At 34.7% G+C, this 18,776-nt stretch overlaps 1 protein-coding gene across 2 annotated transcripts in view; it reads left to right on the top strand.

Moving 5' to 3' along the window:
- The first annotated feature begins 5,691 nt into the window (after positions 1 to 5,691).
- The window catches only part of NRDE2 (NRDE-2, necessary for RNA interference, domain containing), a 61,602-nt gene continuing 48,517 nt past the window's right edge, over positions 5,692 to 18,776 (top strand). For both annotated transcript variants that reach the window (XM_003756162.4, XM_012547321.3), the window contains exon 1: positions 5,692 to 6,014. In XM_003756162.4, coding sequence (XP_003756210.2) covers positions 5,843 to 6,014 — 172 coding nt within the window. In that variant the 5' untranslated portion in view covers positions 5,692 to 5,842. The remainder of the gene's footprint in view (positions 6,015 to 18,776) is intronic.

The raw sequence follows: 18,776 nt of genomic DNA on the forward strand, positions 1-18,776 counted from the left end.
TCATTGGTCCCCTCCCTCATTCATTCAGTTGTCAAATCTTTAATAAATTCTAGCTATGGACTTCATGAAGCCTGCTAATGCTGTGGGTAGAGAGCACTGTATCTGGGATCAGGAATCAAATCTTTTGATCAAATCAAATCAAATCAGTTCAAATCTTGTCCCTAATACCATATCACAACAAATTAGTTACTGAACCTCTTTCTTTGATCCTCCATTTTCACTTTTGTAAATACTAGGTATAGACCTAGTATCCAGGATCATATATTTACAACTACCTCACAGGGTTGCTATTAGGATCAATGAAATAAGATGTACAATATTTTGAAAAGTTTAAAATGCTAGATAAGAATGGATTGCTACACCTATATGTTTTGGTGTTTCCTAGCTCTCTCTAAAAGCCTTTGAATTCATGCCCTCTCCACTTCTCCAGAAAATTTTTCCCACTATCCTCTCCCTGGCTAACCTTCAATCTCTCTTTCTCTTATAGCTCTTTTATTGATGTCTACAAACAAGCTTAAGTCTCCTCCATCCTATAAAGCCCTGATACTGGATCCTCCCACTCTTGCTGGGCAAGGAAAATTTATTAAACATTTAAAGTGCTGAACCAAACATTGTACTGTTTTACAAATATGATCTTATTTGATCCTAACAACAACTTTCATTATCTTTATTTTATTGTGGAGGAAACTGAGGCAGACAGAGGTTAAGTAATTTGTTCAAAGTCACAAAGTGTCTGAGGCTGTATTTAAACTTAGGTCTTCTGATTCCAGGCCCACTGCTCTATCCACTGTACCACTGAGCTCTACTTGTTACTTTTGACTTGGACTACTTCAATCTATTGTTCTCCCTTCTTCTGGTTTCTCTTCTCTTCAATTCATCCTCTATCCAGCTACCAAAGTGACTTTTTCCCACAAAATGTAGGTCTCACCATGTCACTCTCTTGTTCAGTGAGATCTATTATTTCTAGGACCAATTACAAACTTCTCTGTCATTGAAATTTGACTTCCATGTAGTTTATGGTCCACATATAGTGGTCTACTTAAAATGTCTCCCACATTATACCCCATTTCCCTTCTTTGCGCCTTTGCACTGGCTGACCTCAATGTCTGGATTTCTCTCTTTCTTTACCTCTGCACCTTGGTTTCCCTGGCTTCCTTCAAGACTTATCCCATTCTACCTCCTCTAGGGAGGCTCAGTACTGAGAAGAAAAGGCTATATGTCAGATTACCTTCTATCTACTCTGAATATGTCCTGTATAGCTGATTCTTTATGTTTTCTGTCCCATGAGAATGTCAGCTTTCAGACTACAAGTGTTGCTTTTGCCTCTTTTTGTAACCCCAGAGTTTAGTATTTCTAGCACACAATAAGCAACTTAATATTCTCTTATTTGTTTATTTTGTTGTTGTTGGTTTTTAGTGACAGAATTATAACTAGGGCAGGGCTAATGAGGTTTTGCCCCTAGGCACTGAAACTTAGAGAGCATTGACAGTATTTGCAATCTTTCCAAAGCTTTGTGCCTAGTTAGAAAGAATAATTAGTTAAAATAGGATGGTACAGATGGCACTGGTGAGGTCTTCTCTCAGGCCTTGACCCTTTACACCTGCTTCAGTGGAGAGACATTTGATGAATAGTCTTTATTCTTGACTGAGAGCATGCTAGGTGGAGATTGTGCCCTGCCAGAGTCAGCAGAGCTTATACACATAAAGTAGGACATTAGGAATCTATATAGCTTGGTGACTTGTTAACTATATAACCTTATTAATAAAAGGTCACATTAATATAGTACTCTAAAACTATTATCTTATTTAATTCCTCCTAAAACCCTGTGAGAAGAATAGCACAATTATTATTATTCCTATTTTACAGATAAAAAACCTGAGATCCAGAGATACTAGATGATTGTCCAAGAAGTGAGATGATAGACTCAGAATTTGAATCCAAATTCTTTGACTCTAAATCCAGAGCTCTTTCTACTCTGTAAATATAATCTCTCCTAGAGCAGTGGGGATATTACATATACTACTTAATTTTGAGAAATGTTTTGAAGTCGTGGGTAAAAAGTTTATTTAATAGGTCAATCTGATTTTTGCTATAAATACAATAGTATAATGTAGTAGACAGAAGGCTGATCTTGAAGTCAAGAAGATCCAGGTTTAAAGTTTTTCCTCTGACATATATTGGTTGAGTGTTCAATGGAACATTACTTAAATTTTTAGTACCTATAGCTTTCTAAGACTGTTTTACAGATGAGTTGCAGATTCATATTAACAGAAGGAGACTCCAGAAGGGGAGTTCCCAACACTGAGGAAATAAAAATCACAGGTCTAGAACAAAAATAGCAATTATAGATTTTGGTCTCCTAGCAACATCATTCTTACAGACTCATTAGGGACTGCTCCTGTTTTGTCCATAGCAATGGTTTTGTCCATAGATAGGTCAGAGGAGAACCAGAAGAGGGCAGTGTCATTAAAATCTAGTGCAAAGAGATTATCAAGAAGACTGTCACTGACAGTGTCAAAAACTGCGGAGAAATCATGAAAGATGCAGTCTGAAAAATAAATGGCCATTGGCTTTAACAATTAAGAAATTACTAGTAACTTTGGAGAGAGCAGTTTTAGTCAAAAGATTAAGTCAGATTGTAGAAAATTAAGAAAAGAATAATAGGAAAGGAAGTAGAATAAATCAGCAATAAAACAAAATAGAATTACAACCAAAATTAGAATCAGGCTATTTTTTTGAAAGGAAAAGCTACAAGCAATTTATTTTAATTTGTAGTGAGTGATGATTTTCTGATATATATGACTTCCAAAAGTTTCTATTCAGACTACATTACTTTCTGGAGTAAGTATAACAAGAGATATTTTAAATAATTTATATGAATATACTAAATTTAATTTAGATAATTAAAAATTTTAAAGTTATATATAGGCATTTGGGGAAAATGTAGTAGTATTAAATGGGCTACTTAAGGAAGTTTGTCTAATTTTAAAAATCACTTCATTGATTACAATGACTCTTTAAAAAGTACCCTCAATTTGGCTGCAAGACTGTACTTCCTAATAAAATCTCATTAATTATATTTCTAAAAATACATATTGGATATTGCTTATCATGTCTTAATGAAATAACATCTTTTCTAATCACTACACATAACTTTTAAAAACCCCATTTATTTCAAACAGGTTCCCAAAGGGCATAATTGAGAACTTCTCTCCTTAGAAACAGGGAAGAACAGAATAGGCCAGATATGATTTAGGTAAGATAAGAGGTAAGAAACATTGAAATGTATCATGTCTGGTAGTAAATGACTATTGTAATTCACTGTTTGATAAACCTCAATATCTCCCTATTTGACAAAAACTGCTGAGAAAACCAAAAAATGGTATGGCAGAAACTAGGCATAGATCGACATCTTACACCTTATACCTTATAAAATGGGTACATGATTTACATATAAAGGGTGATACCATAAGCAAATCAGAGAGCAAGAAACAGTTTACTTGTCACTTCTATGGAGATGGAAAGAATTAATGAACAAACAAGAGATAGAGAATGTTATGAAATGCAAAATGGATAATTTTGATAACATTAAATTTAAAAAAGTTTTGCTCAAAGAAAATACAACCAAGATTAGGAGGAAAGCAGAAAATTGGGAAACAATTTTTATAGACAACGTTTCTGATAAAGGCCTCATTTCTAAAATATATAAAAAACTGAGTCAAATTTACAAGAATACAAGTTTCCTAATTGGTAAATGGTCAAAGGATATGAAAAGGCAGAAGAAATTAAAGCCATCTATAGTTATATGAAAAAAATATTCTAAATCATTATTGATTAGAGAAATGCTAATTAAAACAACTCTGAAGTACCATCTGGTTGGCTAAGATGAACAAAAAACTAAATGATAAATGTTGGAGAGGATGTGGGAAAATTGGGACACTAATGTAGTGTTAGTGAACAGCTAAAGAAGTTTTGGTATATGAATGCAATGGAATACTACTGTGCTATAAGAAATGGCACACAAGTGGATTTCAGAAAAACCTGGATGAAGTCTTGTTGAGCAAAGTGAGCAGAATCAGGAGAATACTGTACATAATAACAGCAACATTGTGTGGATGATCAACTATAGATAGATGTAGGTCTTGTCAGCAATATAGTGATCCAAGAAAATCCTGAAAGACACTACAGGAATGCTGACCACATTCAGAGAAAGTAATATGGAATCTTAAGGTAGATCAAAGCTTACTATTTCCCCCTCTTTTTTTTTTTTTTAATATGTTTCTCCCTTCTGTTCTGACTCTTTTTTCATAACATGGCTAATGTGGAAATAGTTAAAAACATGTAAACAAACAAACAAAAAAAGAAATGTAATGTCTCAAGATATTTAAGAATTTGACTCTTGGTTTACAACAGCAAGTGAGGTTAGAGAATGTAGGAGAGATTAATGAAGTGGCCAAGTCATCATTATCTTCCTTGCTGATACCTCTGGTTTTTAGATAGTAAGTTTTTCATTTTTTCCTTTATTAGGAATTACAGTAGGTACAAGAGAATGCCTCGGGATTGAACAACTTGATAGACCAGACCCTCCAGTTTTATAGGGATTAGGAAGGATTCATCTTCATTTAGACAAAGAGGTTTTGCTTTTCAGTGACTCAGACAACAATCTTGTTCATCATTTAACCAATCTGGAACCTAGCCAACCTGCCATATTGCCACGACTTTGAATTCTTTACTCATTTATTTTTTTAAAAGTCTTTCTCTGATGTAAAATGAAACACGGTTTTTAGTAATCCATCAACAAATATTTTGTGAGCTTCTTACTAATACAGTTAGGAACTATGGAAGCTAAGATAAATGAAGCCTTGAGGAACTTATGATCTCTTTGGAGAGGAAAGTCAGTAGACTCTATTGCTGTGAGAAAGGTATAAACCACGCTGACTGGGCCCAATAAAAATTCTTACTATCTAACTTCAACTGGACCTCTGTTGTTGCTCAAGAATTCTTGTATTCCTCCTTAATTGCCTTAAGAGAACATTCCTACCATTGTTTCTAAGCATTATCACATTCCCAAAAAACCTAATAATGCCCACACTTCTATCACATGGGTATTTGATCTTTCCTCCAACTTTATTGTGAAAACTGTGAAATTTATCTTCCTCCTCCCTCCATTCTCTATACAAAAGACACTCCTTCTGCCATGTCCCTTGTCTCCAAGCCTTCTTATCACCACTTAGGGTTTCTCTCAGGTCCCAGATTCCCCACTAGCACCTTCCTATTTATTATTTTTGATAATGTCTTGTTTCTACATAGTTTGAAAATTATCTAATCTGTTAAATTATAACTTCCATGGGAGCAGGAATTATTTTTGCCTTTTTATTTTTTTTTAAATTTTTAAATTTTATTTATTTATTTATTTATTTATTTTGGTATCTCCCATTAGCCGGAAGGGGCAGCCAGAAGCCCCAGAGGAAAGTGCCGGGCCTGTAGTCAGGCGATCCTGGGCAAGCCACTTCACCCTCTTCGCTTCAGTTTCTTTATCTGTGAAATGGAACGAGCCGGAGAAGCAAATGCAAACCATTGCAGTGCCTTTGTCAAGAAAATCTCTAAATGGGACACGGGCATGGAGCGGGATGCCTGACGTATAACGGGCACTGACAAAGTGCTTATTGACTTAATTCTGTTAATCCCAGATAAATGACACTGTGGTGGTCGGTTTGAAGATATTGCAAAATGAGGTTGGATTGTGGGGCCTGGAAGCCCCCGGCCTCTTGAGTTCCACGGCGGTCTATCTCGGCTAAACAGTCTCACTTACACACAGCGCTAAAAGACCACATCCCCCACAATGCCCCGCGCCCAGCGCGCGCATGCTCAGTGCTCGATATCGGGTGTTTATCCTTATGTGCGTGTTACGGAGTGGGGCCGGCGGCCCTGGCCCGGAACCATGGCCCTGTTCCCGGCCTTTGCTGGTGTTAGTGCAGCCCCTGAGTCCTCCGCTGGTGGTAGCTCGAGGAAGGGTAAGGGCGCGAGCAGGCCAAGGGCTTGGGTGGGGTGGAGGGCATTACCATTCGCCCCGCCCGGGGCGCCAGGCCTCGGGGTACCGCGACTAGCTCCACTCTCCCGACATACCCCGCGGCGGAGCAAAGGCTTCTGGGAGAGACGCCGAGGTTCCTCCCGAGATAGTGCGTGGGGTTGGTGGGAGGGCAGAGGGACTGTGTCCCTAGAAGGACAGAGGAGAGGGAGTGTGGGGTAGAAGAGCTGGGGAAGGTCGGCGTGCGGACTCTCGGTGCCCCAGCCTAGGGCGGAACTTAGTTTATTTTGCCTACTATGTGCTAAATATAGTGGGGGGAGGTGAGGTGCAGATGAAAGTTGGGGCAAGCAGGAAAGAAAGGGCCTTTTTAGCTTTTCATGTTAAAATCAGAGTGAGCCCCAAGAAGCCCGGAGCTGACTGCCTTTCTAAGTTCCCAGCGTCCATCACAGTAACGGGCACATAATGGGTGCTTAAATGGGCGCTTGTTGATTGACTTGTTAAAGACAAAATAAATTCCCCTAAATCAGTGGTTCTCAAACTTGTTAGTCTCAAGAGTCCCTTCTCCCCTTATACTCAAAAACTACTCCCTTATATTCTTAAAAATTATCCAGAACCCAAGCAACTTAAATTATATGAATTAGATGATCATTTACCATATTAGAAATGAATACTGATACATTTAAAAAATATATTTAATTCACTTAAAATTTCAGCAATAATAATTATTACATGTTAATTTAGTATTATATAGGGCAGCCCAAAAGAAAAATTGTATTTTCCAGAAACAAACAAAAAAAAGAAGTGTGACATTGTTTTACATATTTTTGCAAATCAAAAAATCTAGCCTAATAGATTGCATGATTCTCATCTCCGTCTACATTTAATCTGTTGCATATAAATTGTTTTTATTTATTTATTTATTTAAATTTAATAGCCTTTTATTTACAGGTTATATGTTTGGGTAACTTTACAGCATTGACAATTGCCAAACCTCTTGTTCCAATTTTTCCCCTGTTTCCTCCCACCCCCTTCCCCAGATGGCAAGATGATCAGTAGATGTTAAATATATTAAAATATAAATTAGATACAATGAAAATCTCTTACACAGATGTATAGTTGAAGAAAGGACAAATTAATAAATAACCACTTGATATTATTTTTTAAATAATTTTGATCCTGCAGACTGTGGGACCCACCACCCTCTCATTACTTTTTAAAAACTTTACACAGATGAAAGTGTTTTCTCCTGCTTAGACTTTTCAAGGGTAATTTGTTAGGATAGCTCTTTCACAACTCTTTATGTATTTCATTATATTTTTCCCGTGTATATGGATTCCTCCAAGGATTATCCTTTTTTATTTTTAAACTTCTGTTCCCCTGTACTTATCACTGTTACTTTGTCCAGTTGAATGAAGTATTGTTTTTGCCTTTGTGAGTAAAAGATTTGGCAAATGAAGGTTTGAAGCTGGGTGAAAGATGGTATAGGAGAGAGAAAGTAAGATGAAGTCAAAGTGTTAAGTAAGTTGGGATATGAAAAACCAAAATTAGAAGAAAGTATTAAATGGCTTGGGAGTATGTTTATATTTCCATTAAGAATAAATAATGATGGTAAGGGTTTAGATCTCAATAATAGTTAAAATGGATTTTTGCTTACATTTTCATTTATTATTATTATTATTAATAATTGACATTTCTCACATCATTGGTCAACTAAGTACTTCCCTCACAGCAGCCCTTTGAAGTAGTTTGAATTGTCTTGTTTTACTGATGAGAAGATTAAAACTCAGATCAAATGATTTATCCAAGATATAAAACTACTAAATGATACAATTGTGATCTGAACCCAGAGCTAACACCAAGGCCAATATACTCTCTAATACACTTATATATAAAAATTTATAAATTAAATATTTCTTATGCATGTGTCACACATTGAATCATACTTGTGAGTTTGTGCTGCACTATCCATTAAATTGAAAATTCTAATTGCAGGGATCATATCTTAATTTTTTTTCCTTCTTTTTGTCCTTACCTGTTCTTTAACATTTGGGAACTTGTGAGGAAACTCCTACAGTTATCCTAAACTATTTAGTTTAAAACCTTAGAAAACTGACTCACAGCTTGGGAGTTATGATGTGGCCAGGGTCATGCAAACCAGTATGTATCAGGGATGGTACTTAAACCCAGGGCTTCCCAACTTTAAGGCCAGCTTCAATAATTTGTATTTGGATATTTATTCTCTACAAAGTGCTTCACTTTTTCTCATTCTAACCTAACAAATCTCAAGTAGATAGTACAAATATTTAATTTTTGCATCACCCCAACCTGCAAATAAGGTGATTGACTTATTGAATTAAACTGTGAGAGAACTAAAAATCAGTGTTGCTCTCTTACAAATAAGGAAACTAAGGGTAAAATGTCTTATCTCAGATCACAGAGCAAAGCCAAAACTAGTTTTCATTGTTTGCATTTTAGTGTATTGCCTTTTATATTATTATTACCCTTTGATTTGACAGTTTGTGTTCTGTTCCTTTGTACTATGTTCTGAACAACTTTCTTTTTCCCTCTTTGCTGAGCATAAGGTGTTTTTTGTTTTAAATAGTATTTCATTTTTCCCAATTACATGGAAAGACAAATTTTAACATTTTTTTGGAAGCAACCAGGATTAAGTTACTTGTCCAGGATCACACCATAGTAAGTATATGCAGCTAGATTTGAACTCAAGGCCTCCTACCTCCTGAAACCAGGGATGGTACTCTTTCACTATGCTACCTACTTGTTACTCATTTTTTTTTAAAAAAAGTTGAGTTCCAAATTTTCTCCCTCTTTCTCTCAGCTTACCTCACTTCACCATCACAGCAATTTGATATGTTATATACATGCAGTTATGGAAAACATTACCATATTAGTCATGCTGTGAAAGAAGAAACAGACCAAAAGAAAAAAAAATGAAAAAAATTTAAAAAATGAAAATAGTATGCTTCAATATGTATTCAAACTGCATCAGTTCTTTCTCTAGATGTAAATAGCATTTTTCATGATTCCTTTGGAATTGTCTTGAATCATTGTATTGCTTAGAATAGCTAAGTCATTTATAATTTATCATCGAATAATGTGGCTATTACTGTGTAGAATGTTTTCCTTGTTTTGCTTACTTCACTTTGTATCAGTTCATGTAAGTCTTTCTAGATTTTTCTTAAATCTGTTTGCTTGTCATTTCTTATAGCCCAGTAATATTCCATTACATTGCTATACCACAGCTTGTTCAGCTATTCCCTAATTGATGGGTATCCCCTCAATTCCAATTCTTTGTCACCATATAAGGAGCTGCTATAAATATTTTTGTACAAGTAAGTCCTCTTCCCTCCTTCTCATTACCTTCCCACTCCTCCCTTTTTTTTTTTTTTTTTTTTTTTTTAAATGTCCTTGAGATACAAACCTAGTAGTTTGGCTGGATCAAGGAGCATGCATAGTTTGATAGTCCTTTGGCCATAGTTCCAAATTGTCTCCATTGTTGGGTCACTGAATAACCCTCTGTCCTAATTGCAATTCACACTTGTATTCTTCTACTTGATCCTTAAAAGAAATCTGTGAAGTAAATCACAGTATAGCATAATGTTATACTAATTTTGTAGATTAGAAAGCTAAACCTGTTTCAAGTGATTTGCCCAAGATGGTTTTGGAACCCAGGTCTTCTGATTTTCATTTCCTTTTATCATATTGTCTCTTTAAGAGCAGTTGTATCAGAAGCAGAATTCTAAGTAATAACTCATTATGAAAATCAGATATCAGAAAACAAAGGCTTTAGTTTTGTGCTTGGTCTTTCCTTGCTTGGAAGTCCAAATGCTCTACTTAGCTCTGCTTAGTTACTACCTCTGGCATCCTGAACCAGTCTGTTAATTTTTATGAGCCTCGTTGAGCCTACTTTTAAAATGGGGATAGAAATGGAATATTAATTATCGGTTCTGCCTCATGGATTTTTTTTTGTAGAACATGAGACAAACTATGTAAAATATTTTATTACTATAAAATGCTATATAAACGTGAGCTACTCAGATTTTAAGGTGGTTGCATTTTTGTTGGTATTTTTCAGACATAAGATGCCTAGCAAAATTTGCTCAAGTCATTCATTACCTCTTCACAATGTTGACTAACCATTTTTGTATTTTTTAATTCATAAGCATTGTAATGTGAGCTTTGATTTGAGAGATCAGTTTCACTTTCATCTCTATCAGCTGTATGACCATAGGCAAACCCCTTGCCTTTTCTGAACCTTAGGTTTTACTTCTGTCAAATGAAATACTATGAATTATACAACATGCCTTCTAAGGATTGTAAGAAAAACCTTTTATAAATCATGAGATGCTATATAATATCATTAGTTATTACTGACTTTTCTTCAAATTTTTTTTTTTTTATTTTTTTTTTATTTAATAGCCTTTAATTTACAGGATATATACATGGGTAACTTTACAGCATTAACAATTGCCAAACCTCTTGTTCCAATTTTTCACCTCTTACCCCCCCTACCCCCTCCCCTAAATGGCAGGATGACCATTTTCTTCAAATTTTGACCTTCCCTGCACTTATTTTGGTTATTTGTAAGCATTGTTATTTGCCCTAGAATCCTCTGTCAAGAATTGGGCATCTAGGAGAGTTTTCCTTATTTAGTAAATTAAATGCCATCTTTATCCCTTAATATTTGTTTATGCAACTAGTTCTGAAAGTTGTTTATCTTCAAATATGGCTTACCTGCCATTCAACAAATAAGTAAAACAATACAAATTAATATTCTTTAATGGTGTGAGTGCAAAAGTTCTTAGATTTTTTTTTTTTTTAGCAAAGCTTAGTTCAAGATTTGCTTTTAAATTTTAAACTATTCATGGTAATTTTTCCATCTGTCCACATTGTAATTGAATTAAAGCACATTCACCATTGTGGGAGAATGTAGTTACATAATAAAGACTTGACAAAAGTATTTCAGAGTTAAAGTATTCAGGTAATGAGTCACTGTTTTATTTCCTGTAAAATTACATTAGAAATACAAAGTCAGAGGCATGTCTTAGTCTTTAGTTTTTCTAAATACTTGCTTGTTCTTTGTTAGACAAAAGGCCAGAAGTGGTTTTCCTTCTGATATTTCTGCCCCATTTCTTTCACTGAAAGTGTGTGGGAAAATAATAAGAAAGAGTATTAATTGTTTAGCAAGTTTCAACCTGTCCTTTCATTTGCTAGCCAATCAGATTTCCTCCTTTTAAGTCCCCAATTAGGCATCAGGTGTCCTAGTGGACCTTTTGATAATATGTAACATTCTGCTCATTATTTGCACACCTATTTAAATGGATATTTTATTTCAGTTATACATTTGAAAATGATGTGAGGACTTAAATACAAAAAAATTATTGTCATTTGATTTCAATGAGACATCTCTTAATTTCAAATAACCTCTTCCATATTTCAATTAGAATTATAGTGATCCTGAAAAATTTAATTATCAGTAAAGTAGAAATAAAAAACAAATTCAGTTTGGATTCCCATTGGTTCTGTTATTATTTGTATGCAATTGGCCCTGATCTCTCTACTGACCTCCAGTCTTGCATCATTTAATTGATGCATCTAATTGAATGTACTTACAGGGTTCTCAAAGTCACTGTGTTCAAAACAGATCTCATTATTTTTTCTCCTAAACCTTCTTTATAATTTCCCCTTTCTTTGTTGAGGGAACCATCATCTTTCCAATAACCCAGGTTGTAAACATGAATCATTTTCATCTCTTCCCAGTCCTTAAAACTTCATGTCTAATCAATTATCAGATCTTTTTGAGTCTAATTCCATAATTCTTTTCTTCATCCTTCCATACATAATCACCACCTTAGTTTAGGTTCTCATCAGTCCCCAAGTACCCTATTGTAATGGGTTCTTAATTACTCTCCCTGCCTCCAGCATCTTTCCTCTCCAATCTATCAGTTGCCAAATTGATATTCATAAAGTATGGACCTGACCATGATGAACACCCATTCAAAAACTAAAATGGCTTTCTCTGGCCTCTAGAATAAAATGCAAACTCCTCTGTGGGTCATTTTAAACTTTTTACAATCTAGTTTCAGCTGACCTTTTCAGGTTTCTTTCTATTATGAATTCTGTCTCCAGGCCAGATTGGCCTACTTGCCCTGCATTGGCCATATTCTCTACCTCTTTTTCTCTTCCATGCCTTTGTACACAAGCTGTATTCCTCACCTCCATCTTTTAAAATTCATTACACCATTCAAAGCTCAATTTAAATGCTACCTCCTACTGAACTCTTACTTCATCCCCTCTTCCAATTTGCTAATGCCCCACCTCTCCAGATATTACTTTATATATTTTTTGTATATATTTTATATTTAATTGTATACAATGTTATATGCCTTCCTCTCAGTAGAATGTAAATTTCTTGAGAGTAGGAACTTTTTTTTGTCTTTGTTTAATACATAGTAAACAATAAATGATTATTGAATGAGTATAACTTGTATATATAACTTGTATAATGCCTTGAATTTGAAGATCTCAAGGCATTTTTGATAGTACAACTGTGGTACCTAGGAGTCAATTTAGGCTTTGTGTCTAATAGCACTATGATTTGAACTAAGTCATTTTACCTTACCACTAGATTATAAAAGTAAACTATGTTGTAATGGAGATAGTCTTTAAAGGTTCTTTTTAGTTTAGATATTTAAGGATCTGAAGTCTTCACTTTTTTTTCCTTTAAAAAAATTTTTTTTTGTTAAATATTTCCCATAATTTTTTAAGCATTCGTGTTAAAAGAATTTTGAATTCCATATTCTCTCCTTTCTTCCTGCCCTTTCTCCACTTCTTGAAAAGGCAAACAATATTAATTATACATGTGAAGAAGTCATGTGAAACATTTCCATATTAGTCATGCAAAAGAAAATCCAGATACATAAAATCAGGAAAAATAAAGTATAAAAATTTTTTTCAAACTGTCTTAATCTAACACTAGTCTAGAAAGATAATGAAAAATTCAACCACTTTTAAAGTGACTCTGAAGCACCAGGAGGTTATTTCATGTTACTGAAGGGCACAGAGCAAGATTAAGAGTTCTATTTCCAATTACCCTAATCTAGCTTCTTTACAAACTGTTTCACACATGGTCCCATATGGCAAAGCCTTAATTGCATCCTTAAAGCTTATTCTGAAAAACTCTGGAAAAAAGGATTAGACTTTATCTTGTTTTAACTTCTGTCTTTGTCTTAATTTTATTCTTTTCATCTCCATTATTAAGAACATTTACATAAAAGTAGGCTTTCCTGTCTATGTGTAAGTTTTGTTGTCTCTTTCTCCTTTCTCCTTATTTGCTTTAGTGAATGACTTAGAAGTTGTTGCAGAAATGGCTGTAATCTGTGATGGAAAATAAATAGGTACTGAGCAACTGGAAATTTTCAAATTCATCTTCCCAGGCTTTTAAGTCCTAAGGACCAGGAACTACTTCAGTTTAAAAAAAAAAAAATAAAATGAAAAGGGAGAGAGGCTGTGGGCCTGGGAATGACTCAGAAAAACTACAAGAATTTCTATATAGTATTTGTGCCCCACTGATTTTAAATGTACCCATTAAATTACAAAGCCCTTAAGTGGGGTAGGAGGGATAAGGAAGGGGCATAATAATTTTTTTCTAATGTGAACCAATAGTGAATGTTGGACCAATGTACAACATAGCATTGTTATTCATTTGGGTCTCTTTCTTCTTTGTGCCAAAGGCCCATGTACAATATTGTTAAAGGGAGTACTAATTTGAAAATTCTTAGACAGCTGTGTTGTGCCCATGTACCCATACTAAGAAAAGTAGCTTTACAGGTTACAGGTTAAATTAAAGAAAAATGATATGTTTTACATTGCATTGAATGATAAAAAAAGAGAAGAAAATAACAGTGGAATTTCATGATGATATGTGAAGTTCTGGGAACTGAAGAGACAGAGTTTATTAAAATGATTGCTACCCTCCTGCCAAATTTTGGTTAGACTTCATGTACTTGCAGAGCATGATTAATGGTGTATTTGTCCTAAAAGCAAGGTAGGATTTAAACATTTTCACCCCATCAAACTATTTCTATAACTACCTTAGCACTTGTTTCATTTTATTTTGAGTTGATGAGAAAAGAAAAATGTAGAACTTGTAATTACAATTCAGACATTCTTTTGCAGATCTAAATGTATTTTGAAACCAAATTAATCTTTCTAAAACACTGCAGTTACCATTTTATATACTAAGTGGTTTCTGATTACCAGTAGGAGAAAGACTATCGTTTGACCTTCAAGATCCTTTATAATCTAGCTCAATATACATTTCCATCCTTAGCCCCCTACTACTTCACAATATGAGTCATTCACTTGAATGATACTAGTTATTCACTCACTCCAACATATTTCTTTTTTAAAAATTATTATTATTATAGCTTTTTATTGATATGCATGGGTAATTTTTGCAGCATTGTCCCAACTTTTCCCTTCCCTCCCTCAACCCCCTCCTCTAAATGACAGGCAGTTTCATACATGTTAAACATGTTTAAAGTATATTTTAGATACAATATATGTGTGCAGATCCATACAGTTCTCTTGTTGTACAAGAAAAATTGTATTCAGAAGATAAAAATGACCTGGGAAGAAAAACAAAAATGCAAGTAGTCCACATTCATTTCCCAATGTTCCTTCTCTGGGTGTAGCTGATTCTGTCCATCATTGATCAATTGGAACTGATTTGGATCTTTTCTTTGTCGAAAATAACCATTTCCATTAGAATGTATCCTCATACAGTATTGTTGTTGAAGTGTATAATGATCTCCTGGTTCTGGTCATTTCTTTCTTTCTTTTTTTTTTTTCCCAGCTAACAGAAAAACTTTTATTTAGGCAAAAATACTTTCAAGAAAGTTTCACAAATGATGATAGCCAACATTTATGTAATAGATTACATTTATACAAGGCTTGAAAGTTTGCAAAACCCTTTACTTATCTTATTTGATCCTTATTTTATTTTCAATCTCCCATTACATTGGCTTACTCAGGGACATAGGCTCATTGAGTATAAATGGCTAAGTCTCCAACATTATTTAATTTCTCTCATTCTTTATTTTGTCTGGTCCCTGATAGAATATATTAAATGCAAGTATGATAGAACTATATCATATAAGCTTTTGGGTGTCTGGACAGAAGGACAATGTCACCTCTAGGGCAACTTTAACAGAATCTATTCCTTTTGTGTATGTGCTTACCCCCTCCTAACTTTCCCTTCTTTTCTTCTTTCTATCCTCTTTCCCTTTCTCTCCAATGACCAAACTGGGCGATGATAGAGAGTGGGATGTAGTTGCAGTTGATGCAATTCTAGATCCTCCTACCCCATTGGACCTACTATTTCTACCTTCCATTTGTCTTTTATTTGCTGGATTTAGGATCATTCCATTAGTCCAATTCTGCATTTTCTCCCTTTTTGTCCCACTCTTTTTCCTCTGTGTCAGCCCAGCTCTTAGTTAATATGCTGAATCAGAACTATCATATTAGAATCAAAGAATTACAAGATGATAGATGCAAAGTTAAAGGTACCTCAGACATCATTTTGTGTAACCTAAGTTCTTTTTTTTTTTTTTTAATTATAATAACTTTATTGATAGAACCCATTCCAGGGTAATTTTTTACAACATTATCCTTTGCACTCACTTCTGTTCCGAGTTTCCCCCCTCTCCCTCCATCCCCTCCCCTAGATGGCAAGTAATCCTATATATGTTAAATATGTTGCAGTATATCCTAGGTATACTATATATGTGCAGAACCAAACAGTTCTCTTGTTGCACAGGGTGAATTGGATTCAGAAGGAATAAATAACCCGGGAAGAAAAGCAAAAATGCAAGTAGTATCCATTCATTTCCCAGTGTTCTTTCTTTGGGTGTAGTTGCTTCTGTCCATCCTTGTTCAGTTGAAAGTGAGTTAGATCTCTTTGTCGAAGAAATCCACTTCCATCAGAATACATCTTCATACAGTATCGTTGTTGAGGTATATAATGATCTCCTGGTTCTGCTCATTTCACTTAGCATCAGTTCCTGTAAGTCTCGACAATCCTCTCTGTATTCATCCTGCTGGTTGTTTCTTACAGAACAATAATATTCCATAACATTCATATACCACAATTTATTCAACCATTCTCCAATTGATGGGCATCCATTCATTTTCCAGCTTCTAGCCACTACAAACAGGGTTGCCACAAACATTTTGGCACATACAGGTGCCTTTCCCTTCTTTAGTATCTCTTTGGGGTATAAGCCCAGTAGAAACACTGCTGGATCAGAGGATATGCACAGCTTAATAACTTTTTGAGCATTGTTCCAAATTGCTCTCCAGAATGGCTGGATGTGTTCACAGTTCCACCAATAATGTATTAGTGTCCCTGTTTTCCCACATCCCCTCCAACATTCCAATGCTGAGGATTTGTGTGGATTTATTTTGTATCCTGAAACTTTGCTAAAGTTGTGGATTATTTCTTTTTATTTATTTATTTATTTAAATTAAAGAACTTTTTTATTGACAGAACCCATGCCAGGGTAATTTTTTACAACATTATCCCTTGCACTCACTTCTGTTTCGATTTTTCCCCTCCCTCCCTCCACCCTCTCCCCAAGATGGCAAGCAGTCCTATACATGTTAAATAGATTACAGTAGATCTTGGATACAATATATGTGTGCAGAACCGAACAGTTTTCTTGTTGCTCAGGGAGAATTGGATTTAGAAGGTATAAATAACCTGGGAAGAAGAACAAAAATGCAAGCAGTTTACATTCATTTCCTAGTGTTCTTTCTTTGGGTGTAGCTGCTTCTGTCCATCCTTGATCAATTGAAATTAAGTTAGATGTTGTCTTTGTTGAAGAAATAGTTGTGGATTATTTCTAATAGTTTTTTAGTTGATCCTCTGGGGTTCTCTAAGTATACCATCATATCATCTACAAAGAGTGATAATTTGGTTTCCCCATTACCTACATTCCTTCAATCTCTTTCTCAACTCTTATTGCTAAAGCTAGAGTTTCTAATATAATATTGAATAGTAATGATGATAGAGGGTAACCTTGTTTCACTCCTGATCTTATTGGGAATGTTTCCAGTTTATCCCCATTACATATGATGCTTACTGACGGTTTTAAATAGATGCTCCTGACTATTTTAAGGAAAATTCCATTTATTCCTATACTCTCAAGTGTTTTTATAAGGAATTGTTGTTGGATTTTATCAAATGCTTTTTCTGCATCTATTGAGATTGTATGGTTTTTGTTAATTTGATAATTGATATAGTCAATTATGCTAATAGTTTTCCTAATATTGAACCAGCCTTGCATTCTTGGTATAAATTCTACTTGGTCATGGTGTATTATCCTGGGGATGATTTTCTGTCATCTTTTTGCTAATATTTTATTTAAGATTTTTGCATCAAAGTTCATTAGGGAGATTGGCCTATAATTTTTTTTCTCTGTTTTTAACTTATCTGTTTTAGGTATCAGTCCCATGTCTGTGTCAAAAGGAATTTGGTAGGACTCCTTCAATCCCTATTTTTTCAAATAGTTTATATAGCATTGGAGTTAATTGTTCTTTAAATGTTTGGTAGAATTCACATGTAAATCCATCTGGTCCTGGGGATTTTTTCTTAGGGAGTTGATTCTATTTCTTTTTCTAAAATGGGACTGTTTAACCAATTTACTTCTTCCTCGGTTAATCTGGGCAAGCTATATTTTTGAAGGTATTCTTCCATTTCATTTAAATTATCGAATTTATTGGCATAAAGTTGGGCAAAGTAACTCCTAATTATTGCTCTATTTTCCTCTTCATTAGTGGCGAGTTCTCCATTTTCATTTTTAACACTAGCAATTTGATTTTCCTCTTTACTTTTTTCAATCAAATTTACTAAAGGTTTATCTATTTTGTTGATTTTTTCATAAAACCAACTCAGTTTTATTTATTAATTCAATAGTTTTTTTGCTTTCAATTTTATTAATCTCTCCTTTTATTTTTATAATTTTAAGTTTAGTGTTTGATTGGACACCAACATATTTCTAAACCTTTGACCATGTCATTTCTTCCCTCTTTCCTAGCCACCTCATTGGCCAGAAATGCTCATTTCTGTTTATGAAAATCTTATCCATTCTTCAAAGTTTAGCTCAGATACTACCTTTTTCACATTGTCATCTTCAACTTCACCAACCAATAGTGTCTCCCTCCTCTGTAACATTATAGCTCTTGTTTGTACCCTCCAACCAAAGTGATTTACTAATTTTTTTCCCCACATGCCATGGGAATTTCCACCTCTTTATTTTGTTAATGTCTTTACTTTGGCTGGACTATGTCTGTCCTCCTCTCCCCATCTGTATTTCTGTCTGTCTCTCTCTTCTCTCTGCGTATCTTTTTCTATCTCAATCTTTATGCTCCCTCTTCTCTGTCTCTTCTCTTTGTTTCTGTCTCTGTGTTTCTCTGTCTCCTCTCTCTCTCTCTTTTTCTCTCTCTCTCTCTCTCTCTCTCTCTCTCTCTCTCTCTCTCTCTCATATTACATAAAATCTGCTCTTCTTTCAAGGTCCAGCTTGTCCTGCCTCAAAGAGTTTTGATCTTGAGTGGGATGTCTAGTGTGGCCCCAGGACCCTGTTGTCATCTCCAACCTTTTCATTATTTTTGTCAATAACTTCAGTGAAGACATCAGAGACTTCTACCAAATTTGTGGACACAAAATGAA

Source organism: Sarcophilus harrisii, chromosome 2 (genome assembly GCF_902635505.1).
Source record: "Sarcophilus harrisii chromosome 2, mSarHar1.11, whole genome shotgun sequence".
Classification (NCBI taxonomy): domain Eukaryota; kingdom Metazoa; phylum Chordata; class Mammalia; order Dasyuromorphia; family Dasyuridae; genus Sarcophilus; species Sarcophilus harrisii.